Raw genomic sequence first — 27679 nt, 5'->3', positions numbered from 1 at the left:
GATACAAAGTGAAGGAAGTTTCTACACAGGTTAGTTAATATCAGCTAATTGGTAAGTTACCAAACCTGGAAATCATGTGTACAAAAATGCTACAACATTTTTAGGATCATATGCCTCATAGGAAACAGAAAAGAAGCAAGTGAATTTTTCATGATGAATTTTAATCACCCATTTAGTACTGAAACAAAGCTGAATTTTATGAAATACAAGTCTTACTTTTTACTTTCCTTGATAAGTCCTATGTAGTGGGTGACCTGAAACTAGCCCAGAGAAAGGTTTTGGTCATACCTTTGGCCTCAGCTATCCTCCCTGTCCTTCCCCTTCTGAAAAGGATTATCATGAAACTTTAGATTAATATTTCTTTAATAGAGCTACTGCTTCTTTTGTCTTTGTATCACCTTTCCTGGGCTGAGGAGAACAATGATCTGAAGACTCCTTTATATAAGTATTTATTTTGGCAGCAGTGGTAACTGAACTTACCTGCTTTCTGCACAGTGAGAAATGATTATTTTGAAACTGGATCAGTTCCCTGATGTAATTCAGGATATGAATACACAAAGGGTTATGCCAGTACTACAAGGCAGGAGGGCAGGGCCGGAAAAAAGGGGCCTCAGTGGCAACTGTTTGAGAAGGCAAGCACACAAGGAATGGGTGTGAAGGCACTGCTCAGCCCCTGGATATCTTATCACACCTCCATGCTTTTATATTATTTTAGTCCTTTGTATTTATGCAAAATCAATGCAAAAGACTATTTGACTGCAATAGCAGTGATTTATACTTTACTGTCAAGAGGGCAAATGAGCACTGGAGCCACATGGCAGTGTGGAATCAGGGCTCCAGCAATGCCATTTGATAACACATGGCACACACAGACAATAGCAGAATAAACAATGTTACTGTCTTCCCATAGTGATTTGCTAAAGCTGATTCAATCCAATAGCTGCTTCAGCACAAGTCAGGGTGACATTGAGGACAAAGAGATAGGAAGAGGTGACAGACTATGGAAAGGATGGAAACTGCTTCAGCCAGAACAGATACAAATTGGAAAATCATGGTCTGGTTACCTGCAGTATTAAATTAGAATCTGCTGGCTGATTTATTGTCACTGTCCTTCTATCCCACTGTTCTGGTGGTCACTTATGTCCTCAAAGAAAAAATACCTGATCCTGTGACTCAGCTTCTGAACTGCATTTGTACATAAAAGTGGGTGGTGCAGTCAGAAACTTCTACTTGGAAGGAAGAAAGGAGTAAGAATCTACAAAACAGCTTGGTCAGAAGTGGAATAGAAGTTTTCCCTATCACTATCTTCACTATCTCATCAATATTAGAAGGTTGCTGCCTTTTTATTTTTTTTCTTCTTGTTGCTATCCAAGCAGTTCTTCAACTCTTCTGATCTTTACTGCCTTGTTTTCTGGTGATAACCATGAGAAATTTGGACTTTACTCATAAACAAAAAATGTCACTGTAAGGGAAATCAATGGAAGTTACAACAACATGTTAGAAAACAGAACATGATAGAAAACAGATAAAATCACACAGCAACAAAGTAAAGTGTGTAAGATCAACCAAAATGAAATATACCTGCAACATCATAGCTGATTCATTCAAGAAATCCTCCACATTCTGATTTTCAGGATTAAACTTGTTAAGCTGTTGAACTATTAGTGCAATAAGTTCTCTATGGCTGACCATCTTCTCCACGGAGAATCCTATAAATACAAAAAAATCACGACTTTTTCATGCCTCCTGCAGTTGTGGCATAATGCATGGTGGTAGGCTCATACAGAAGTTACACTGCAGTAATGTAGAAGAGAACATTTAGGTCAAGCTTTCAAAATCATAGTTACTCACAAGAGCTGATAGAAGAAATGAAAATACAGTACAAACATCAAGAAAATAGAAGACATAATTAAATATTGTACATATCTCAAAATATCTTAAGGATAAATGGTTACAGCACCAGGTTATTTGACAAAATATAATTAAAGATAATACAGAGAAAAGTAGGGATTTTTGCCTGTGTCCTATTTAATACACTGCTCTTCCCAGTGAGATGCATCAGAAAGCAAAATTTTGGTTTTAAATCTCATCACATGTTGCTCTCAACATGCTCTGGTTTTCAAAAGCAACAAGAGAACAGGAACAGAGAGGAATTATAAGGAAGCAATGACTGTTGGTCAGCAGGCTGGGCCATGATCACAGCACTTGCAGTGGTCTGGGCCACTGCCAAGGTTTCTGAAGGCACAGCAGTTGAGTATTTATGTTTGATGCCTTGCTTGGGAAATGACTGGATTTTGTCTATCTCAAACAAAGTCTTACCCATATGTCTGAGAATGTGTAGGATTACAATGCATTTGTCCCAACATACACACGTTGTTGTGTATGAAAGACCAATGACAGCAATTTTCAGGACTGAAAGTCATTAATCTGGTTTAGCAACAGAAAAAAAATGAGCACAAAAATACTTTTCCATGGTGAAAATAAAAATGTATTTTTGCATATAGTTCTTGTATTTTATATATCATCGTATTTTGTTGTCAGAAAAGAATGCCTGATCTAGATGATTCATTTCCACTGTGGTAAACATAATTAATTTCTTCCTTTTAAATATTATGATAACATTTCCAGACACAGTGGTATTGTACTCTGCTTTTCTTACCATCTTACCCAATAATTGCCTAAATAGCACTTTTCATTACTAAAGCCCTGAAAAAAGGAGTCTGTCTGTGATTAGGTTCAATATAGGCATTTAGGTACTTGTTATGATCAAGACAAAATGTCCAAATTAAAAAAAAAAAAAAAAAAAAAGGCCAGCAAAACAGGGTTGGATCATGACAAGGGATGGCAAATACAGAAAGAGGCATCACTGTGCAAGGGAATCACTGTTACTCCACTCCTCTGAGAATCATTTGTTTCTCAGATAAGAACCTGCCAAGGTTCTTACACTCACAAGGGATTTTGGATAAGCGAGAGAGAAATATCTCTGTACTTCAGACTCAATCATAATTCAGGCTCCAACAGCTTTACCAGTAACAAATGTTTTTTTTCCTGGCATACCAGTAAGATATTTGAGCTCTCATGCTCTGATATCCACCCCTCCCCCCAAATAACAATCATTAAACCCAAAAACTGGAATGTGAAAACTAAGATATGTAGTAATGGCTTCAGATCTCTTAACATACAGGGGTTCTTAATAGAAAGAGCACCACTTCTAATTAAAGAAGCTGCTATTATTATTGTCAATGTTTTAAAACATACACATCAGGAATAAAATGCTTTTGGTATGATATGCACCATTATTTCCACACAGTTGATTAGAAAATTACTCAAATTATTATGTATAAAAATGATATAAATTTATACTGTGTATAAAAAGGCAGAATTCTTCTTCCATTATCAGCTGTAGATTTCAGTTAAAGGAGGTGAGAACCTGACTTAACCTTATTTCATGGTGGAGTTTGAAAGCAATTACATAGGATAAGAGTGGCCACAATTGTAGGAATTGGTTTCAATGACCTGAAAGGTTCTTTCAGGTTTTACATCTGGTCCTACATTCCTGGCCTAGAAAGACTGTGATTGCATTTCCTCTAATGAAAGCTGTCCTTCTTAAAAAGAGCTGAACTAAGCCTCCCTACAAAATTCAGACAGATCAGATAGAAAAAGTTCACTTTGAGGATCTTAGTTTTCATTTTCATGTATTTCAATGTGTTGCATACCTACTGCAAGTGTTTTCCTTAAGATGACACAGTATTTTCTATATCTTATCTTGTAGAAATTTACAATTAAATACTTATTGTACAAAACCTTCTGCAAGTAAGTTCCATTAAGAGGTGTGGGTTAGCTAACAGACACCAAGGCTGGCTCCTTGCCAAAAATTTCAGGGAGCAAAGCCCAGCAACCCTTCCACAGTGTAACACAGGCCCCCTTGATGTTTTTTGTTGTACTTATAAACACCTAATAAATATGAACACCGAAAGCTTTGGATTAGATATTAGGGAGAAATTCTTCCCTGTGAGGGTGGTGGGACACTGGCACAGAGCAGCTGTGGCTGCCTCATCCCTGGCAGTGCTCAAGGCCGGGCTGGATGGGGCTTGGAGCACCCTGGGATAGTGGAAGGCGTCCCTGTCCAGAGCACGGGCGCTGGAAATAGGTGAATTTTAAGATTCCTTCCAACCCAAACCATTCTGTGGTTCTATGGTTGCATGAAAATAAAGGAACGAAGGAGTCACGAGCCTCCCAGGGCACCCGCCACTTTCACGCCATCGGGAATTGCACCCCGCTTTCTTTCCGGAGGTGTCACGTACGGCCACATCTGCCTTGCAGCGCTGCTCCCTGTCCCGTCCCCGGCTGTCCCTGCCGCTCCCGTTCCCGTTCCTGGCTGTTCCCGGTGCTCCCCATCCCGTTCCCAGCCGTGTCCCGGGCGCGTGCCGTCCGTGTCCCGGCGCGGTCCCTCCACCCGCAGAGACCCCGCGCGCGCCGTTGCCAGGAAGCGCGAGGGCTGCTGGGAGCTGTAGTCCTGCTCCGAGCCCGCCCCAGTGTTGAGAAACGGCGCGACCGGGAACCCGGAACTACACGAGCGCGGAAACAAGATGGCGGCAGTTGTTTGCTGCCGTTGCCAAGGAGCTAGTCCCTCGCCCCCCGCGGTGTTTCCGCTCATGAGCAGCCAGCTGTCGGTGACCCGCCGGTTGTCGGGACACAGGCAGCTCTGGCGGGCGCAGGTACAGTCTGCGATCCTAGAGCGGATACGCGCAGCGAGGCCCGCGAAAAACTACAACTCCCGGCAACCACTGCAACAAGGCGTTCGCCGGGGCGCGGCCTGCGCGGCACGCATCTCCCCGCCCCCTCGCGTGTTACGCAAATGAGCAACCGGGTGGGCGGGGCGACTGCGCGGGCCCGCCCCGGGCCACCACCCGATTGGGTGGGGAGGGGAGGGCGCGGGGGCGGTGTCGCGCATGCGCCGTGGGGTGGTGCTGCTGCCGGCCGCGCAATGTTTTGGGGGCGGTCGGGGCGGCGCGGAGCGCGCGGAGCCGCCGGACGATCTCTGCGCTGACGGGAGCGCCCGGCGGCCGCTCCGCGGGAGGAGGCGGCGGAGCAGGAGGAGAACACAACCCGACGGAGTCTCCCAGAGAGGGGCACGGCTCGCCTCGGTCCTGTGAGCGGCGCGGGCGGGGAGCCGGCACCCCCCGTGGCAGCGGCGGCGGCGGCGGCGGCAGCGGGGTGTCAGCGGCCGCGGTGATGATGAACAGGTTCAGAAAGTGGCTGTACAAACCCAAGGCAAGTTGCGAGAAGCCGCCGCTGCCCGGTGCCGATGCCCGGGGTCACCGTCACCGCGCGGGTGGAAGTCGGGACGCGGTTCCCGGCGGATCCCGGCGCGCAGCCGCGGGTCGCTCCGCGGCCGGAGGCGCCGTGTGGGGCGAGCGGAGCCCGCGGGCGCTCGCGCGGGTCCCGGCGGGCGCGGCCGGAGCGCGGGCGCGGGAGCGGCTCCGGCGGCGCGGAGCGCGGCGCCCGCTGCGGCGGGGGATGACAAAGCAGAGCGGGAGCCGCGGGGCTGCTCCGACCCGGGGGAGCGCGGCCCGGGCCGGGCTCGGGTCTGTGCCCGGCACCGCGGAGGGGCTGCGGAGCTGGCGGCTGTGCCCAGCCGTGCCCGGGCAGCGCTCCCGCTTGCACTGCGGGCTGCGCGGAGCCCGGACCCAGGGAGATGTTCGGGCGCTCCCGTTGTGCTGTTAACGCGGTGTGTGTACACCTGGAAACTTCCTAAGTTAGGAGATTTATTGGAAGGGACTCTGTGGGTGTGCGTTTTGTGCCCTTCTCGCTTTGAAATTCTTGGAATGAATCCAAGAATCGCAGTTTGCTTTGCAATGAAATTATCTTCTGGCACGAGTTAAGTAACAACTGTCTGGAGAGTGATCTTGTCTGGCATGTGATGTTCGGATCGTAAATCAAGGACATTACTGGTTTTAAACGTCTGTAGCATCTTTTTCTTGTCCAGGCATCACAGCAGTCAGTATAGTTATTCACTTTCTGAAGTATTTGATTTAATTTTGGTTCCTGTTGGTCACTGTCAGTCGTTTTTTCCTATGCTTTCCTATCAGTAATAGTATTGAATCTCAGTTTGTAAGCCTTCTGCGTACTCAGTTCTTTTGACTGAATTATGGCCAGCGTGTTGCATTAAAAAATAAAAAAAAAAAAAGGCCGAGGTGATGCTGCAGAATAAAAGTTCATATTGTCTTGGCTTTATGGATTTTACATGTACTCATAACTCTTGAGTGCTGCTGAAGAACACATACTTATCAGATACTGCTGCTAATATTTGCAAAGGGAGATAATGTAGAGAATTAGTAACCAAAAATAGAGTAACAAGTTATAGATAACTTTAACTGAATTTTATTATTTTTATGTTTTATCGAAGGGAAGACCAAAGGGAGGAATAGTTTATGAACAAAAAGAAACACTGTTAATCATAAAAGAAGAAGAAATGTGAATATTTCTTTTGTCACTATTTTTTTAAACAAAACTAATTAGACTTCACACTGTTTTTCTTTCTAAAAGAGATTTTATCTTTTTGTGATGAAACTTGTTTTTTAATATTCTGTGTCTTTGTTGTAAGGTGTGTGTTTGGCATTCAGGGTCTGTACCAAACAATGTTAAGTAAATTTTAAGTAAAAGTTCTGAGGGACTTCTCTGGGGTGAAGTAACTTTTCAAGCCTGTTGCATGACACTGGAACATAAATTCATAAATCAGGAACACCTATTGCTGTTGATTTAAAACCAGCTCCACTGCTTTTTTTGTATATTTAAACCTTCTTTGCCCACAGTTTTTCTTAGTTTCTTTTCTTAGTGTTGTAGCTTGCAACAACATTTTTGTTCTGCTATTTAGAATGGGTTGATGGCAAATTGTAAGAGCTTCAGAAAAAGGCGTTTTTCCTGGTGTGCCTGTTGAGTGGGTGTGGATTAAATACTCAGAAGTTTGAATAACACTTCTTTTATAGAAGGTGAGACAGAGGATCTCACATAGAGACTGTACCTTTCCTGGTTGTGTTGCTTGCTTTTCTATTTAAAGGAATTTGCAAAGATTGCTTCCCATAAGGTCAGTGGGTTCCAGGGTCTGTTTTGAATATAATGCATTTTGAAGAGAAGTTCCCTGAATATTTATTCTGGTGGGGGCTCTCAGGACTTATGTTATTTATAACCCTCTGTTAGTTACTGTGGGTGCCAGGTGCATTTTATCAGGTTTTGCTATTCCCAGTTATGGGGAATGCTTCTCCTGAATCATTCCAGGTCTTACTGCCATATAATAGGACTTGTGCATGGCAGCAGATTTTGATACCACTGGATGTTTGGCCCAGAGATTTGATGGCCATTCAGAGAGAGGTCTTTTTGAAGGCAAGGGGTGGGATGACATCAGAGTGCAGAACATTCATAATACAGCCTGCTCAGAAACCTAAATATATGGTTTAGCTTAATCCTAGGGGAACTATTTTGTAATTCATCCCTGAAAAAACAGAGCCCCAAAATATGTAAAATGATTCAGCTCTTTTTAAATGATGGAGACATGGAAATGGACTAGAACAGAGTTCAGAACAATGTGGATTCACAAAACTCTCAGGGTAATCATCATTTACTGCAAGATGCAGGACCTGCATCGAGGCAAGGATATTTACTTGGTAACTGCTGCATGTGTTTGAACATACCAAGAATGGGAGAGAAAATGTGGGTGTAGGAAGTGGAAAGTCTTGACTAATGTTGTGAGCGTGTCACGAGAACAGCATGACTTCCCTGGATCCTTGTTCAGTCAGTGCTCTTCCTGCCCAGCTCTGCTCCTCAGGTATGCTGATATGCCAGATTTTAATAAACCAGATCAAATGCCAGTGGTAGCGGTAACCAGAGAATGAAATAAATAGCAGTGACATGATCTGTAGAGCTGCTAGGAGGCAGACTTTTAACTGATGTATTGGAGACAGAGCAGAGACAAGATTTTGTTTCCAGCCTCCTGTGCCACATTGATTGTTGTTTAATTTTTTAAATGTTGTCTGTAATATGTGTTTTGCTTTTGGGGGGGGACTGTGGATTTAATGCATTTTTAAGTGTTTGGAGGGAGGGTGGTGTTTGTTCCTGACCACTTTTGCAGAGGGGTGATTTGAAGCAGTAGTGTTGAATTGCAGCACATCGGTGGAACAATAGTTCCTGTCTTTGACCTCCTCAGGACACTGTAGGCTTCCCAGGCATCACCACCTTTCTGAGACAAAAGAATGATCCCATCTAAATCAAGATACTTGTCTTTATGCACAGATATAATAGAAGTGTTCCCTTCCACTTCAGGGAATTTCTTATCTTGTACCGTCTGCTGCTGGAGCATTCCACAGGTGTTTGGTCAGAACCTGCTCCCAGGCAGATCTGAACGTCCAGCAAAAATATGCAACTGGACTGATTTTGCAGAAATTTGAAATTCCTTTGATATCCAAAGAATTCAGAATAATTTCTTTGAATGTTGCTGCTTAAATCTGGAGACTAGCTTGAAAAATGCGTGGGTAACTAGCTCACAGGGGTACCTGCTTTGGATTGAGCTCATGTTTATTGATATTTTGAAAGAGCTGTTTTGTGTATGATGGGAAAAAAATGTCTGTCTCTAACCACAACTTGAATATGTTTGTAATCTGTTTAGCATAACAGACTGAAATGTCTTCAGTGTGTGTTCATTTTTCATATTTTTATTTTAAAAATACTGCTTGTTTTGTGTTTATATCTCTGATTTTTTTCCTAATTTCTTTCACATAGTAAATATGAACTTCTAGCAGTTAAGGTAAAGAATTTCTCGCGTTCCTGTAATTCAGTCAAAATTCATAGCTGTTAGTGGTAAAGCTATTGCTTTTCTGAATGCCTTGCCCCGGTTAAAGGATGCTCACAAAAAATGCATAAGGTCTGGAGGTTTTGTAGGTGTGGTTTTTAACAACCCTCTTCTGGAAGACTGACCAAAGTGTCTGTGCCCTCAGTGCCTGTTTTAAATAAAAGGCTGTCCAGCTCCCATGGGGATGTGAAGGTGGGTTTATGGAAATAGCCCCAACTTGTAGCTAGGAGTGAACACTTACTGACAAGTGGGTACTCAGCACAGCTCTTTCACACCCTTCAGAGGCTGTGCATCTTCTCCCCCTGGAGTGCTTGAGATGCTGAGAATTGTAGTTACTTTCTTCCTGTGTGTTCTGAAATACTGTTCATGGGTTTTGTACATCTGATAATTACTTTCTGCAGCTGGATTAGCAGATACATCTTGAAAAGGTTCTTGCTGCCTGTTAATGTGTGTCTGCAGCGGTGCTCTGTGATCAGAAATAGCATTTAGGGATAAGTGGAATGGCAGGTGCTTGGGGAAGGTTTGTTTCTGTGTTTGTGCCTAATGCCTTTTTCTTTTTTAAGGATCTTCTTAGCTATATTTCTATGAAAGTAAGCCTTAGCTAGTAATAGTTGTTGCTGCTAATAGTTAAAGGACTTGGAACAGCAGATAGGGATACTACTTTAAAAAAAAAAAAAAAAGGCCTAATAGATAATAAAAGGGTGTCTTGGAACAAGCAAGATGAAGAGAGTATGCCGTGCAAATCTAGAGCAATCACCTAAAGTAGAAAAGTGAGAGCCAGTGGCAAAACTCAAAAATAGCCAAATAACCTGTAGGAGGTTCTGTATTACTTTGCACAAGGAGAAGTGTTCAGAAAAGAAGAAAAAAAAAAAGTCATAGGTGAATGCTGAAGATCAAAAACTTCCTCAAGAATAATCTTTCTCAGCAGCCTTGTCAGGGTTGCTTAGAGCTGACTCCAAAAAGTAAAAGATGGGAAATATGGTAGGAAATAGCTGATTTGGTTTTTTAATGGTGAGAGAAGAAACAAGTTTGCAGGATCTTTTGTAGGAAAAGATTGAAAGCACAAAAAGGATTTTAAATAGGAATAGAAGTTCGTTAGAAGTTTGTTAGAAGAATGGAAGATAGTAAAAAAGTACACAGCTGTGCTTAACATAATGAAAAAGCATTTTAAAAATTGGGTTGGTAGAATGAGATGCAGGAAGAGAGAATTACTTTGAGTTGCATTTAAATGGATGGAAATGGTTAGGAAAAAAAAAAAAAATATAAAGCTGCTGGAGTTGCCAAACAGCTATTGATACTAGTGTTGGGGGAGTGAATGCAAAAGGAAAGATGATTTTCCAGTGATAGATGGAAAGCAGCTAGCGTCTTATTTTAGGTATGATTTCCAAATCTTAAAAGCAAAAGGTTTGCTGCTCACAGAAGAGAATTAGAGGGAGTTTATTCTTGGGAAAAAATGTCTTACAATGAAGAGTGAAAGAACAGGTAAATGCTATTTATAACTTACTTTTGTTTGACTGGTACCATACAGTATTCAAAACCTTTGGGCACAGCAGTTTGTGAATAAAATTTATTATTTGGTGTAATATTTATATTAGCAGCTAATGACTTTCCAAGACAGAAGATTGAGGAGTTTTTCTTACTTGAGAAAACAGCTGTTACTGGGTCTTTGAAAAGTCACTGTTTTAATGATCCAGCTCTTTGATCTCACTTATCTGTGTAATTATTCTTGTTGCCCCTCTGTGATCAGAGGCTGCAGCTATTTAGCTACATTAATCAGTGTTATTGATAACAATCCTGAGGAAGGCAACTTATAAATCATCATGCATTATTCAGAGTTTTGCATATTGAATTACTTCATTTTAGAAGCACCATCTAGTGGTTTGAACACAAGTGTGGGAGCTAATAATTCTTTGCTGATGTATTGTAGCACTGCAGCTAAATCAAGACAATTACCTGCAGTCATATTGTTTCTTAGACTTGGTGTACCTGTAGCTGTAGCTGAAAAAGGGAAGGAGGCCACTATTGCAATTGTCTAAGAGAATGGCATGTTTGTTTTTAATTACTCTGATGTGAAATGTATTTTTACCTTGTGAAATTATTTTTTGATGTGGGTTGCTGTGAGCAGAGTCATAGTATATCTGATCAAAGGTCCATCTAGCCTGGTGTGATGTCTGGTGGTTCTATTTCTCTGTCCTGTAGCAACAGATGCCTAGGGAGAAAGAGGAGATGAATAGAAATTGGTATTTTCTCTGGGCTGTTTTTAAAAATTTCATAGTCTGCAGCATAGGAGTTTGTTGAGGTATAGATTGTGCTCTTATAATTCAACAGCTCATGAAGTTGTTTCTTTTAAATTACTAATAATTTTTCAATTAATTTACATCTTTAATCTCCATAATGACTGCTGGCTTCTAGTGCTTAAAGCTGAATTTGATTCCAGTGAAGTAAACATTTTCTTTAGAAGCTTTTTCTTTTAGACAGTGGTGTGACCTAATGTGTCCCTTTTTCTGCAGACTCATCTGGTGTTTCTCCAGGAAGCCTGATTTGGATGTTTAGATTCTGTTACTCTCCTCCCAGAATGTGGTGGTACTTAACAGAATTTAGAAAAAATTACTCCTTAGAAATGCATTTGTCCTATGTTATTTTAGAGGAATGACAAAAAACTCCCACTAAGAATATACTCAGCACTGGACCACAGTAGAACATTTTCTTACTGAACTAACTGAAAAATAAACAGTGCAAATGCTGTTGATGTGCTTCATTTAACTGCTTTAATAGTTATGATGATCTACTTTCCTGGCAGTTATACTGGCAACATTGACTTAAATTAATTCAGTAAAACTATTTTTAAATAATGGTGTTAAAAATAAATTAATTCAAGTCTGTGTATGTTTATTTGGCTCACATTTGATAAGACTGACCCACCTTCATCGTGCATGTGAAAGAGCAAGTTTCTCCAGCTTGGTGGTTTTACTGGAAGATGATGCTGAATTTGAGTCTGTCTTACCTGTTCTCAGCTGAGTCTTTGTTTTCATCTTGAAAGTATGCAATATTCCAGCTATTTATTGTATCTCAAATGACAAGCTGGGGTCACTGGTGTAGTGCCATATTGCATTGCAATGGCCTGCTTGCAGTCAGGAAGTGCACTGCTGCATTCCATGCCAGCTGAGGCTCTTGAGTCCTGTGAACTCGAGCTGTCCCTAAGTCAGCTAAAGCAAAGCACTTAGCCTGGGTCTGGTGGACAGCTCAGTGTAATATGATATGGTTTTCCTTTGAGGCACAGTCAGCTGCCTGCTGCTTGAAAACAGGTGAGTGACAAAAGTTGTGGTGCATTTTCTAGAAGTATAGATTTAGGGTATAGCAAAGAATGAGTTTTTTGTGGGAGATACGATGTTTGGACAACTTAAATATAAAGCATTCCTGGCTCAGCACACCTTGCTGGTGTGACTGTAAGGTCTTGCTGTTACTTATTTCGATGATGTGTGTCAGACTTACTGCATCCTTTCTGTCTGTTCTACCCTGCAGCCTGCAGGGTTTTCCTGCTTGTCACTCCAGTAGTCAGTGGCTTTTTTGCATTATTATTTAGGCCTCTAACCTGACAATTCCTCTTGACCTTCCTGATTCCATAGATAGTGCTTCTTCCTCTGGTCCCTCTCTACATTCATCACCCTCTCGTCCCTAACTGTTGCTGCTTCTGATACTGTTTAGGAGCAAGATGCCCTGAAAAGCTGATCAGCAGGAACTGAATTGTACCTCTACTTTGCTCACTGTCAGTAGGCCATAAGCTTGTATGGGGTCTTTACTCATACTTGGTAGTCATTCAGAATGAATAAAAGTGAGCATCACATCGGTACTGGATACACTATTCTGGGTGAATGAATGAAAGAGAAGCAGGTGGGGGAAAAGAAACTGGGGGAGACAGGTGAAGAAAAGACTTGGCATAAAAATGTAAGAAAAACAGTTTGAGAGAGGAAAAAGGGAGGATGACTCTCCTACTATTTCAAAATGCCTGCTCTTTATTTTGAATTGGAACACAGGTTAATTTAAATAAGGGTGATGTTTATGCTGGAATGTGTTAATTCCTGTCATCAAGTGGCACTTTGATCTCTGAGAATTAGAGGTGGCTGAGGCTAAACTAACCGGATGCTCAGGGTGTTCTGCATTTCTGTTTTGCATTCTTCTAATTCTCACCTTCCTTTGTAGCCTTTTAATGTAGGAAACATTTCCTGACATTCTGAAGTTGATCAGATGTTCAAAACCACAGTTTTTTCAGGTTTTTGTTTCCTGCCAAGAAAGGAGCTGTGCTTGAAAGGGGTCTTGAGTGTTTATCTGTAAATGGCTTTTGGATGTTTGTCATCTAATAAACGTTTTTACAAATGGTGTGGGCTCTCATAGTGGTATCTCTTTGTCTAATTCTCCTTCTGTAAGCACCAAACCCCAGGCAGAAATTCTACCTTTCTGTCTTGGTCTAGTTGTTGAAGTTTGTGTGCTCTTACAGTACAAATGGGAACATACCAGCATTCTTCTTGTAAAGCCCTCCAAATCCTCTTAAAGCAGTCTGCATTTTCAAGATGCATATATAGAGAGTGGATGTCTGCATTCCTAAACGTTTAATGTTTTTTTCTAAGTATTTTTTGTAAAGCTGGACCTAGTCAACAGCCTTACAAAAATATCTTGATGGAATTAATGTCATTTTATGGTGCAAGATGGATGGAAGCCCTTCTAGAATAAGGAGAAGTTAGTATGATGTAAGGAACAGGCAAAAATGCAAAGGGCCTCCAGATCTTACCTGGAATCCATGGTTTATTTTGCTTTGTATTTTAATGAATCTTGCAGGTCCTGGAGGCGTAAGAGATGAAGTGGGAATGGCAGCTAGGTTTTTCTGTTCCTTGGTGATGAGTGGTGGTTGTGTGGTTACATGAGGTCCTGTAAGGACATGTGCTGCCATGGGTGTTTATTGCAAGTGTACACACAGGCTTTGTTTGTGTGGCTGTAAAGACATATTAATTTTTCAGTGATTTTTCTTTAAGTCTGTTTCTCTGTTATGAATGTGGGGAGTTTGCTTGATCTAAAGGTTTGTTTTGAAGACCATGGATAGCAGTGTGTTCTTCAGAGGAATGATCTTCCTGTGCACTGCATGGCTATCTTACTTTTTTTTGTGTATAGCTGAGCATAAGGAAGTTACATCATGATCAGCAGGAAATAATTGGAAGAGGCCTTATTTTAAAAAGTGCTTATTGTGCACTGACAGGTGCTCACTGGTGTTAATTGTTAATTTGGCTAATATTTTGTTCATATTGAAGTGGCTGAGAACTGATGTGTTCATGTTGGAGAATCTGGTCTGAGCTACTGTGATGGTGGTCTGAAGTTACTTTGTGGAAGGGCATCTTTGAGAGTTTTATTGTATTTTGATAATTCCTTTGTTAATGGTTTTGTTGAAGCAGCTGAGTAAGTATATATTTGATGAGAATATTACATACACAGCAAGTATTCTCATGTTCAGTAAGACTGGTTTTGTGGCTGGTTTTTTGTTTGCTGCTTTTTTTTTTTTTTTTTTTTTTAGATTTTTGTTGGTTTCTTTTTAATTTTTTTCCCTAGGCTATATCATACCCTTATGTCCAAAAGTTTTGTTTAGTGCTTGCTGTATCTTCTGTTTCCCTAATTACTTCTACCTATATTTTTTGATGGGGTTTTGTGCATAATTGCAAACTTGCTATAAATTCTTTTCCTTCTTGATTTCAGGATACTTGACAAATACTTGACCTGATAGTAATGGTGACAGTAGGACGACAGGGACTGAAGTAGAAAGGCAGTAGGCTTTTTTCAATTCTCTCACTAGAAGAGACAAGGAAGCAAGGAGGCTTCTTTTTGGGCATTTAGGCATTTATCCTTATTTTAGATTATGAATTCCATTGGCAATTTAACTGTTTTGCCCAGTTATTTTTAAAGTTATACTTCCTCAATTAATTTGCCACACTATTTCCTTTGACAATTAGTTTATTTCAGGAAGCCTTAGTCTTAGGTTGTAACTATTTTTCAGTTTATTTCTTTTTCTATTGAAATTTGAGAGTTACTGTTTGGCAGTTTCATAATAGACAGTCCTGTGTATAATTGATGCAATAAACCAAGAAGTTAATGTTAAAATAACTCTTACTTCTGAATTTTGAGGTATTTTTAGATACGGAACTGGGATGCATTTTTTTTCAAAAATGAGTGAATCTTTAAAAAGACAACATGCTTTTCAGTATGAAAACATTAAAACCATGTTTTGCTTTGTATTAGGAATGTTCTGGTAATTTCTTGGTGTAATATATGTGTATCTGTCTTCATGGATATATAATCTACTGTTCTGATGTTAACAAATCAGTGTTGGTGAATTGTAGGTACCTCATTGTGTTTATTTCCTGTATGAAAAAAGAGGTTGTTACTGTATAATGTTATCTGACTTGTTCAGTGCGTTTGATCAGCTTGATTAGCTTTTTGATTAATCTAGGGAAAAAAACGTGTCTGGTAGAAATTCATACTTTGTGAGAAATCATACATTGTGTAAGACTGTCATAAAGAATAATTCATGAGTAATCCTGAGGTGTTAATAGGTGACATCTTTTCTCCTGGAAACATTAGTTTTACTGAGGGAAAGATAAGCACAAATTTTGCTTAAGCCCAGAGTCACTTGTTATCAGTCAGGTCAAGCAGTGAAACGTTGTGAGGTTGATTCCAGCTCTTTTTATAGTTATTTCTCTGTCTATATATATCTACATGTGCCTGCATGTTGTGTGTGTTCCAAAACTTGTGCATTTTTCAAATACACGTAGTCATGCTTCCTATCTCTGAAATGGGCGACTGAGGCATGAAGGCGTCAAAGGTGAGAAGTTATTTGGTGCCCTAAATGTAGGTCAGTAGCCAAACTAGCCAGAAAAGCTTCATTTGGGGGTTTCTCAACCATTTTATTTCTCATTTGCCATTTCTTTCTATCTAGTGCTTTTTATTGAGATGATTTTTCCTTTTGGGTTACCCTGCAATATCATTTTACAGCTGAAGCAATAGACCAGATTGGACGTACTTTGCTATTCAAAAACTGGAGTGCAACTTACTGTTGCCATATGTTTAGATTTAGTGTCCAACTCTTGCTTACAAATGAGAACATATGGGAGATAGGTAATGGTGATTTTCAACTGTTAATTAGTCATGGTTAAAATGATGCCTCACTAGCCGTCCCTCCAGTTAGTTCTGTCTTTTTCATCTCCCCCTCGTGGTAGCGTCTCTGGTGTATATGGACTTGCAAAACTTCTGATGTAAAAAAAACAACAAAAAAGGTTACCTTCTATTAAAATGGTTCTGTAATTTGGAGGGTGTGAGTCCTGAACTGAGGCGGGGCATTTTACTTCCAGATTTTATATTTTGTTTGCTTTTTGTGAAATCGAGTTGCTTATGTAATGCTGCATAGTAAATCAGGAATTAGATACTAAATGCTGGTACCTGTGATGCAAATAGGCTTTACAGTGTTGGATAAAAATGTTATCAGTAATGACTAATCTAGTCTTTGAACCTGTTCATGCAAACTCATGATAGAATGTGGATTTTACTCAGTCGTAGTCTGGTTATTTGAACCCTCTTACTACACACTGTTTATTACTACCTTCTTTTACTGCTTATTAGGCAACTTTTCTATTGCAATGACTGAAACGAAGATACAGTCAAAGGTATTGGTGCAATAGTATTTGCTTCAGAGCAAAGAGAGACGTATTCGCCTGTCTCCAGTGTCCAAGATACCTGGCTCTTAGTAAGAATTTTTGCGCACTCCCCTTGTGAATTTTAAGTACAGCCAGGACAGTGAAGAAAATGCAGAAATACTGCTGATGCTCAGCTGGTTTTTCAGCTTGCAGCCATGTACTTCTGTCTTGCCTCCCTGATGTTGGCGTTGGAAATTGTGTAGCTGTGTCTTCCATTGGATCATCTTAGCACAGGTGGAAACTTCCTTGCTTGGTTTATATAGTTTTACAGGCTCATTTACCGGCTGAATTGGGGAGAGGGGCAGCACAAACTCTGCCCTTAGTGGCAGAATGCTCTTTATATTACGTTGTACCGGCTATGCAGTTGCATCTTCAGTGTCTTTAGGGCTTGTGTCTTATGTTCTACTTGTAATACAAACACTGGTAAAATGAAACCCCAAACAAATTACACCAATTCTCTTGCTCCTTGTTTTGTATGGAAGGCATTAATTTCTGTAACATAGAGGCCAGTGTGAAACCCAGGTGAAGTCATGTGGGACTGAGTTGGACTTCTGATTCAGTTCTTTAGCATAAAACAGGCTCACCCAAAGTTATTTTTAGGTGACATTGAGGTGCAGACCTTGTCTAAAATGTTAGTGCAAGTAATCTTGCAGCGGCAGAGGCACAGGTAGCTTGTGCTGGAAGCAAATCTCTGCAGAAGTAGAGAGGCAAGGTAGTGAGCTATGCAAAGGGCAGGGTTTCCATTCTTGAACTCTGTGGTGCTTTGGGCTAGCTGTTCTTACCAAAAAGTGCTGTGAAGGTTTTTTGGTGAATGCTCTACTGTGAGTTTGGCATATCTGTTCTCTGTTTCAAGCTGCATATATGAATTGTCAGACCTAAAGCTTGTTAATTTTCAGCTTGGAACCGGTAGAGTAAAAGATCAGCTAATTACACTATTTAAACATAAAAAATAAAAAAATTAAATGCTTTAAAAACGTTTCCTCTGTTTAATTTTCATCAGCTGGCTCAGAATTACTAAATTGAAATGACAGTATTGTCATATACTGTAATATTTTTCACTGTATGCTTACTGTAATGAGATTTTTAAAACTGTTAGAAAAGAGAATAAAAATCCTTGTTAGTTTTAATGAAAAGCAGGGATTTTTTTCTTTTTCTTTTTTTTTTTCTTTGTACTTTCTTTACTTGAGAGCTAGCAAATAAAACTTCTGCACAGGTAAATGAAAAAGCAAGATCTGGGTTATACATAGAGGTACTCTTACTTGGTAGATTCCTGCCCCTACCTCTCCAGTAAAGTAAGCAGTACCTGCACAAGTCACTGCATTTTGCACTGCACCACTTTATAATGGCATTGTGTGGTCACAAAAAGACCTGAAAGTTTTGCTGTTCTTGAGGAGCAGCTCTTAGAGCAGCAGAAGCTGCTCCTAGGGAGGTTATTTGCTTAAACAACTTCAAAGCAATATGGAGGATGACATTACATAATGTGTTTCCATATCTAAGTGCCTGCTTTCCTGAGTCGCCTGTCCTTTAGATCCATGTGGAGCAATTAGGTGCAGGAAAAAGGCAACATGAAGGAGAAGGGCTGCATTCCTGATGTTATTTCTACTGATAAAACGTTGTTGCTGGGGGGGAGGACAGTTTCTTTTGTGATTCATATCACTTTTCTCTCTGCATAAAACAAGGTGTTAAAGGAAGTCTATTCTTAACCAGCCTTCAGAATTATTTCCAAATCCTAATTGTTTCAGTGAGGGATTTGCTGAAGAATATGGGGATTGAATAGAAACTGTCTATTAAGTGGTGTCGGAGCACCCTCTGCAGCCTCATAATAATATTTAAATGAGCTTTCTACATTTCTGGTGATAGATTAATGGAATGAATATTCAAAAAGAAAAACTAAGTATCCAGGTGCTTTACGCTGCTCTCTAGGCCCATCAAAGTACAATAGTAGATCCACAGGGAAAATAATTAATTAGCATGTTGTAGACCATTTGTGCCTGTTATCCTGCTGCACCTTTCCTGAAAAGAAAACTCTCAGCAGTTCCTGTAGGTTCACTGAAGTTCAGACTGAAAAGTGGAGAATAGCATGTCCAGTGGGAATGGTGTGAGAATTACATCTGTGTGACAGGCAAGTTATAATGCTATTTAACAAATTGAAGGGAAAAGCTTAAGAAGTATTCCCTTTTGAACTGCCAGTTTACTGCCTTGTGATCTCAAGTTTCCAGGATTTGGTAACCTATGAGTCAAGTCACAGCTTCATGTTCTGCAATGGGCTAATTGCTGGTGTCATGCTGGGATATTGGTTCAGGTCAGGTTGGGAAAGCATGTGACCGAATGTATTTCCAGTGCTGTGGCCTTTTTGCAAATGTTTGTGTTTCTTCTAATTCACTGTTGAACAGCCTGACTCCTTAGCTTGAGCTGTAGCAGTTTGCACATGGGTGTGGTAAGGCACGAGGGGCTACACAGCTGAACCATCAACGTGCAAGTTGTCTTCATAGGTGAATGCTCTTCTAAATGTACAACAGTAATTTAATTTTTATCTATGATTTCTTATTAAATCAATCATAGTATTTACACCAGTTTCATATCAAGCCTTCTTTGTGTTCCTTCAATATGTTTAAAGGTTTCATTCAGGATATTGCTATGATTGCTAATGAAGCATATAGGAATTCTTTGTGTCTGTGAGGAATTACCTGGCTTTACTATCATAGCTTGTTGTACATGATAGATGACTTGTAGCTATGATAATCACAGAACTGGGCAGAGGGTGAGGTTGGAAGGGACCTGTTAAAATTGTCTAGTCCATGTCCCTTGGGTTCTCAGGACCATGTCTAGTCATATTTCAAATGCCTCTAAAGATGGAGACTCCACCACCTCTGTGAGTAGCCTTGACAATGCTCACTCACCTTTAGAGTAAAAACGTGTTTCCTGATGTTCAGATGAAATTTCTCATATTTCAGTTTCTATCTGCTGCCTCTTTTGCTTTCATATAGGTTTCACCACAAGTCTGTGTGAGTATTCTTTCTGCCTTCCAGAATTTATAGACACTGATAAGATCCACTCTGAGCTTTCTCCAGGCTGAACTATTCTACTTCTGTCCTAGCATGGCAGATGTTTCTAAGGCAGAATCATCAGTCTTAGATAAACTATTTCTAGTATGTCCATGCTGTTCCTCTACTAGGAGGTCCAGAGCTGGACCCAGCACTCCAGATGCCTCCCTAGTCCTGACTGGCAAGGCAGGTTTACCTCCCTCTCCCTCCCAGCAGTGCTCATGATGCACTGCTGCCACTGTGGTGCGAGGGCCTGTTGCTGACCTGTTCTTCAAATTTGGCAAAAATGGTTTTCACCATCTCTTTGGACTATTGCTCTGCCTTCATAACTAGTTCCTTTCTAACTCCCAATGCCAATCAAAACCAGCCTGACAGCGCTGTGACATTTCTGGCCTCTTTCCCACTGCTCCTCCAGCTTTGGCTGTGGCAGTTGTTGGAGCCCTTGTGAGCTGACTCTGCCTAGAAGAAAGCAGTTTGGGCATTTGTAAGGAGAACTGAACTCTTTCCCACTCCTCTTTCTGCCCCTTGGAAAGCTTCTCCCTTCCCCCACATTTGCTGATTAAATCAATTTGACAGTGAAAGGCCAGATGAGCTGTAGTCATCCAAGAACTGAGTGGTAGCCAGCCAGGTATGTAGGGGTGGAGGATTGAGAGAAATGGGATTACTCTTGGCAACAGCAACTCCATGAAGTTCATCAGTGAAATTGAATCCTCTGTAATATTGGGGAAATGAGTCTTTCCAAGCCTGTGGATTCATGAACTTCTTACAAAGTGCAGTTAAAAACCTCAGGTTCTTCCAGGTTGAATGAGATTGCCTTAGGTGAAAAGCAGAACATGAACAAAGATCTGCTAGAGAACCTAAATATACATGATGTGACTAAAGTGAAGCAGTAAAGTTAGTATATTTTCTTTTTATTTTTTAAAAAAGTCAGAAAATTAAAAGGCTGATTTTTTTTTTTTTTTTAACACCAATCCTTTTTTGAGGAAGGACAGGTTTTGACAGTTAACTTTTCATGTTCAATGACTGATACTCATTGGACTATACACCTTGAAAAAGTTTTTATTCTGTTTCATTCTAAGTCTTCTTGGCAGGTTTACATGTGGGTGCATGGTGTGGGTGGTTTTTTTATTATGAACATTTTGGTGGGGAAAATTCATCTGGTAAAGTAACTTTTTTACACAGCAGCTTTGACTCTGGATACTAGGAATACAGCTGCATCTGCTGATTTAGGTTTTTGTCTGCTTTGGCTTCTAAAATGTCATTTTGAGGCATCCTGAAAGGTTTCCTTTTCATGAGAGGTTGGGTAGGCTTTACGCTATTTTTAGAGAAGTCTCCAAAGAAGGTTTTCTCTGAAGAGACAGTAATGGCTTCATCTCTATAGTGAAAGTAACTGAAATCCAGAGTGGAGCTGTTTATTCTTATATATTATTGTGACAGAGGTTTCCAGAAGGTACCTGTGAGTTGATGAAAGAATGAAGAATTGAGTAATTTTGCAGGTGATTCCTTTGGAGATGTTGGCACGTGAGGAGAGCCTGCGCCAGGGCCGCTTCTGCCTCTGCCAGTCTCCTGTTGCAACGTCTGTGTGCTGCTGTCATATAGCACACCTTGAGCAGCCTCATTTTCCAAAACCATAAAGCTTTAAAATATAGCTACATTGACTTTTTCTGTCTTCTCCATTTGCAAATAGTCTGAGAGTATTTGCAGTACGTAGGCTTACAAGAGTTGCAGAGAGGGAGGAACACTGCCTCCGTTTTCTAAGGGAAGAGGTATTGCCAAGCTATTCAAAGGCTAACTTTAGCCTGGTGAGGCTTGTCTGCTTCCCACATTGAGGAAGTGAAAGACACTTCTGCGGGAGACAGTCTGGAGCATCTGTAGCTAGTTTTTAGTGTGACTTTTCTCCTAGGAGAGCTTGTCTCTTACTCTTTCTGCTGACTGCTAAGCATGGCAAGTCACACTCCTGCAAGTCTTGCGTCTGTGGATGCTCCTCTTAGAATTCCTAAAGTGAGCTGGCAAATCTGCTTTCGGCAGTTGAAATTGTAGTATTTTCTCTGGAAGAGGCACTTCTGTGTTTTGCACAAAAAAAATAAAATTTTAGAGCTATCAGAGAATGGAAATGTCATAGCTATCAGTTAAGTTTTTATAGGCTATGTAGGATTCCTCCAATTTCTGACCTTTCTTGAAGTCCCATTATTTAAGAAAAAAATTAAGCAAGCCTGAAAACAGAGAATGTTCCCAGTAATGATCATGTTGTTCTAGTCTGTTTTTCTCTTCTGACTTTTGTCCTTTTATCCTGAGAACAATGTCAGGTATCCTGAATTGTTGTTTAGATGGTATAGTGGCTTACAAGAAAAAAAAAAAAAGATTTGTTAGAAGAGCTTTTTAGTGAGATTCACCAAAACTTGGTTTGAATGCTTTCGTGCAGCTTTTCTAAGTGGAATTCTTGTTGGTACCAGAATGCTCTTAATGGCAGCAACTGCCTCAAGGTGAAATCCAGTTACTCTTTCAGAAAATTCACACTTTGGCTGATTTTTATAGGGGCTAGAAAATACTGCATCTATTTTAATGCAACTTTTCGGGTTAGTTGGGATGGCTGAAAGAAAATAACTTTCCAGGATTACAATGTTGTATTTTAATATTATATTTTAAAATATTGCATTTTTAAATTTTAATAGTATTTAACCACAAAATTAAATGCCAGATTAGATTCTATTAGTAGGTGTAATTTTCTTGTTAATTTAGCCATGTCTGCAGAGAAAATTTGAGAAAAGATCATTATCTTTGTTTTCTGTTTTATGCATTTTTTTCCCCTCATCTGAACTACAGAGTCACAGAATGGCTGAGGTCGAAAGGGATCTCTGGAGGTCAGCTGGTCCAAGCCCACTGCTCAAACAGGCACATCTGGAGCCAGTTAGCCAGGATCATCTCCAGATGGCTTCTGAGTATCTCCAAAGATGGAGACTCCACCATGTCTCTGGGCAAGCTGTGCCAGCACTCAGTCACCTTCACAATAAAAATGTGTTTCCTATGTTTCAGGTGCCCACTGCCCCTGGTCTTGACCCTGGGAGCCTCTGGAAAAGCCTCTCCAGCCTTTATGCCCCCTCCCTTTCCGTATTTACAGGCATTGATGAGACCTTGTTCTCTTCTTCAGGATGAGCAGTCCCAGCTCTCTCAGACTTTTCTCATAGGAGTAGTGCTCCAGTCCCTTCATCATCTTAAATTAAAAGTGTTTGTGACAGATTCTTCTTAATACCAGAACTAGCCAAAATAGCTTTTTTGAGAAAGATAGTTAGGGTTGTCAGGCCACATTTATCATGCTCTCATTTGTCTTGCCTCAGCAGAGGAAAGGGATTGCTCTTGTAGGGCTTTTATTATAGCATGAATATTGAATTGCTGTGGGTTAAAAGAGTTACCAAGATTTTGTTGGGCATCTCCTGGGGTTTCTTGTGCTCACTATCTTAATTTCCATTGCCTGTGGTGGTTTGGCTAAAGGTTGCAAGGTTTTATTGCACTGACCTTTTTGATCATTGTCTGAGTAGATGAATGTCACATAAAAGGCGCTTTAAGAAATGTCCAGGTCAAGACTCCTGCACAGTTTAGATATTTTCCTAAAAACAGAGTGACCTGAAATTGTATTGATTTCAATATTTTATGCTACTTTGCATTTGTATATTTAATTTGTAAACCTTGAGGGTAAAATAACCACCCTGGGTAATAATTCAGATTATACAAAAAGGCTGGATTAGCCCTTCTTGTATCCCACTGTCTCACTCTTCTGGACATCATCAACGTTTGAGTTTTAAGTGATATTTCTAGCAGTTTTTTCTAAAGAATTGTTAAATTCGAGCAAAATACCTTGTGAGAATGGAATACTAAAATTGAGTTACAGCTTGAAGTAACAATATGGTTAAGAAGAGCCCTCAGTTTGTTACATGAAAGACGCAGAAGTTTGCCTCTTAGGAATTAATCTGATTGTAGACTAATCATCCTAAATTTGAATACCTATGGCTGCTGCTCACTTGTGGTTTTCCCTTCAACAAATTTACTCTAAGTGTAGTTCTGTGTCTTTTATCTACCTTGTTCATGGGCCTAATTTTCTATTGATCTGCTTTAAAGTGATCAGATCAGCCCTTCTTAATGAATTAAGTTTTTTGGAAGTCATGGCCTATTCTTTTCTTCAAGCAAGACTAGATTTGCCCTAATTTAGTACTAGATTAATGTTAAATTGTGCTAAACAATTGAAAAAATACATATTTATTTAGAGTGATCTCCTGGTCTTCTTCAAAGTCAAAGGGAGCTCTTGTCATTCACTTCACTTGAAGGTAAAATTTCATACCCAGCTTTTGGAAGGTACTTGGGCTAAGGCTTTGAGGCTAGGCCTCCTTAGTTAATGTTTTATTTAAGAAAAAAATAAAAAGTTGTGTGATCTACCTGCCCTTCAACCAAGTGTTTGTAGCTTTTCTGTTCCTGTGGCATTCCTGATGCAGCTCATAGAAGATTTGGTGCAGCCAATTGAAGTGTTTTGCAATTTATCAATTTCATAGCATCAGGTAGACTTGCAGTGATGTGCAGAAACTGATTTTTCAGACCATGGCAGTGACATCAGCTTCAGTTATTCTCAAAAGTATTTTCTAATAATTGCATGTGTAAATCCCCATAGGTAATTAGTAATTATAAATTAGATTCAGTAATTAATTCATGAAATCACTTAGTACAAAAACTTAATGCATATCTCAAGTGGAGGTGACTGTGTGTTGACAACTGAACGTGAAATATGTCTGAGTTAGTTCAGCAAGTAACAATACTTCAAATATTCTTGTTGTTTCCTTACTAGTCATACTATGCAGTTTGAGCTGAAAAACACTGATACCCATCACCAATTGTCTGAATAAGTTTCACTATAAAGAAACTCTCATAATTTGTTAGACATTCAAATATTTCAGTTTTACAACAGTTTGCTTACATAATTTGCATGTTCTGATTGTTGACATATAAATTGCAAAAATGCTTTCTAGTTGCAACATGTCAGCTTTAACATGTATTTTTACTTGTTAGTTTTATTAAAAGTAATTATACATCTTCAAGCATGCATTCATGCAAGGAAACTGGGTAACTTTTAGAAACAGCTAAAAATGTAATCTTGAATCACTTTTTTTCTGTCTTACAATTTAACATTTTATGTGCAGATTTTAGTAGGCTTAAGGGATGTGTTTTAAAACAAGTAAAATGCAGCAGGTAGAAAGAAACCCGAATGTCTCATTTGTATTTTAATAGTACAAGTCTCTTATTAGGCATTATAAATAAACAGAGTGTTTTAAAACAATAACCTCACTGAAAATCAGTCAGATGTGTTGGGGGTGTTGTTTTTTATTGATTTTTTTATATTTGAAGTGTTTCCAGCAACTCTGTAAGTGAATCATTGCTTGAAATTGTTTCTGCTTGTGGTTGGTATGTGTAGCAAAGATTGCAGGGAATTGGGTCCTGGTTTCTTTGGTTTCCTTTTAAGTTTTAACAGGTTTGTTGTATTTCTTGGTATATGTTTTAATACTATTCATTTCCAGGTAAACAGATTATTATGGGTGAGAATTGAATACACAGCATAATCTGGCAAATTTTTATCTGTATACTACATTGCTTAAATAGTGTACAATAGAATTGGATAATTTAAGGTTTGTGAATATCTAAACTTCCCATGAAACTTATTTCTACTAGTTTCTCCTGGAATTCTTCATTCTCTTAAATGCTTAGCTGGGCAGCAGATGGAGATAAAGAGTACTCATAAATTGTGTCTTTTTTCTAGTTTCTTTTTCTGTCTGTCTCAATAAGCAGCACATATTTTATAGCTGGTTAGTATCATAGTCTTGATACATGGACAGTGTTAAAGGCCACCTGTTGATAAGGTCAATCTATGGCAAATGTGTATCTATGCTACTTTCTCATCTTGCCTGATGACTTTTGTAATTAAATTACAGAAACCAAAACATGAACACTCCACTGCCCTTAATGCTTCAGTTGCAATCTATTTTCTTCCTCAATGTTTTTATTTGAAGAAGTAAATTTGAAGTTTGTTGATATGTCCTGAGTCTTCAAACCAATATCTTGAAAGCTTCATTATAAGTCTGACTCTGCCTCCAAACCCAAAAAGATTTGCCACTACAGCTAAATATGCAATATGTCAAAGGATTGCAATTGTACCTTATTTTCTCATGTTTCAGGGACAGTAGGCCTGGGAATTTTCAATCACACAGACACTGTGGAACATGGAGCAAATGCGATGATAGATGATTATCTAGTGGAAATGACTTGGTCACAGTGAGGTTCATCATGTGAAGTACATGGAGTGTGCAAAACCTCCTAATACTTGATTCTGTTCACTGAATGACCATGTTTTTTGCTGGAAAAATCACTCTCATGTTGTTTAGACAGAATATCTACAGTTGAAATGTGCACTGTTTTGTGCCTCTTACTGAATGGTCTGTATTTGCTGTTGGTACCTACATGTGGGCAATCCACCTGAAAACTACCTGGAACAATACAGCTTTTCTGCGTAAAATGTAACTATTAGAGTCACCACATAAATTTACAATAATGTGTTTATGGATTGAAAGGATTTGTAGCTTCTTTTTAAAGGTAGAGTATGTTCTTGAAAACCAAGTCTTTTGTGCTGTTTCATTTTCTTTAACAAAGAGCTAAAGCTGGTGTTGTGGCAAGTTTTGTTTTAGTAGGTTAAATTACTACTGAATTTTTACATGGATCCAGAAGCCAGAAGTTCTTGAACACTGGTGTTTGGTTTCATAACAGATTTTGCTTGTTGTAGTCAAGTCACATAAAATTACTATCTAGTGTATGGGGGTGATGATCTGGCACTTTGGAAAATAGGTTCTGGAAACCTTAATCAGGAAGAGTTATTTGGACTTACTTTCTAAAAATCTCTTTCCGAAATAGGTACTAGTGAATAGTGGGAAATCCTACCTCTGAGTAAAACTGATGTGAACATTTTTCATAGAATTGGTTTCAGCAGAAAAAAGTGTGAGCTTTGTTGAGATACCTGACCACATTTTTATTCTTCATGCTTTTCAGTTTTGTTCTTTTTGGTATTCTGTCCTTTATGAACAAGATTAGTGCTAACTTTCTGCTGTCATCAGTGGCACACTACAATAATGTGACTGAATGATTGGACCCAAGCCTTGCAGGAAGACACAATCATTCATTTGCAATTACTGTTACCTGCCATTTTCATGTTGTGAAGAGAATCTTTTACTTGGTTCAGCAGTGGCTTCAGGGCTTGGTTTGGGTTGGTGTGGCACAGTGTGGGTAGCAGGAGGCTACAGGGGCATCTTCTGTGAGAAGCTGCCAGAAGCTTCCTTGCTATCTGGCAGAGACAATGCCAGCTGGCATTCAGTGAGAATTTAAATATATTCCAACAAATTATAAATTAAATTAGTTGTACAGCATAGTTCTGCAGAGGGTTTTCTGATACTTTTGCAGAAGTGTGGTAGTGGCAAATTTTTTGATGTGGAATTTTTAATCCATACTGTGCTATCTATGTGTAGTTCATTTAAATCAGAACTGAAAAAGCCATGTGTAGAATTACCTGCTTCTGGTGGACTGTAGAGTGAGGTCTGCCCCTTCCAGAGCTTATCTTTGGTTCTTTAGCAGATACTGTTACAGCTCTGTTAATTAGCAACCTCTCAGATTTCTGCTTATGTACAAAGGACCTTGAGTTCAGTGCTGTGCATGACACTGGTCATTTTAGATGAGCAGAGGTGACATTACTGCATTGCTGCACTGAAATAAGGAGTGCCTGTCTCACTGAGTGCAGTCTAGGGCTGGGTCACACCATCCCAGCCAGCTGCCCCTTGGCTTACCTGTGTCCCAGTGGAAGGAACCTGAACTCTCATATCAACAGGTTCCAGTTTGGCATGTTTTATTGGCTAATGCTCATATTTAGGATAATGACATGAGTTGGGCTTTCTGCTATGTGGAAAAGTGTTGGAGGTATTTTTTCAGACATATTAAGAACTTCTGTTCCTAAGGCAGTTTGGGGTCCTAAATTATTCACA

The 27679-nt window shown here is 39.9% G+C and overlaps 2 protein-coding genes across 9 annotated transcripts in view; one reads left to right on the top strand and one right to left on the bottom strand.

The window, feature by feature from the left end:
* CFAP99 (cilia and flagella associated protein 99) overlaps nt 1-4599 on the bottom strand; it is a 51963-nt gene extending 47364 nt beyond the window's left edge. Inside the window, exons 1-2 of the mRNA XM_023925629.2 lie at nt 4305-4599; nt 1582-1709 (exon numbers count right to left, since the gene is read on the bottom strand). Coding sequence (XP_023781397.2) covers nt 1582-1709; nt 4305-4398 — 222 coding nt within the window. The 5' untranslated portion in view covers nt 4399-4599. The remainder of the gene's footprint in view (nt 1-1581; nt 1710-4304) is intronic.
* ZFYVE28 (zinc finger FYVE-type containing 28) overlaps nt 4577-27679 on the top strand; it is a 145960-nt gene continuing 122857 nt past the window's right edge. For 4 of the 8 annotated variants that reach the window (XM_086888993.1, XM_086888992.1, XM_086888990.1 and 1 more), the window contains exon 1: nt 5153-5274. In XM_086888993.1, the coding sequence (XP_086745119.1) occupies nt 5236-5274 (39 nt within the window). In that variant the 5' untranslated portion in view covers nt 5153-5235. Of the gene's footprint in view, nt 4719-5152; nt 5275-27679 lie in introns of those variants that run through there. The other 4 variants (XM_023925626.2, XM_023925625.2, XM_023925628.2 and 1 more) reach the window with 2 other exon arrangements.

The sequence above is a fragment of the Cyanistes caeruleus genome, chromosome 5, assembly GCF_971803275.1.
Source record: "Cyanistes caeruleus chromosome 5, bCyaCae1.hap1.1, whole genome shotgun sequence".
NCBI classification, from domain to species: domain Eukaryota; kingdom Metazoa; phylum Chordata; class Aves; order Passeriformes; family Paridae; genus Cyanistes; species Cyanistes caeruleus.
Note: the sequence above shows the minus strand (reverse complement) of the source record. Positions and strands in the feature narration are given on the sequence as shown.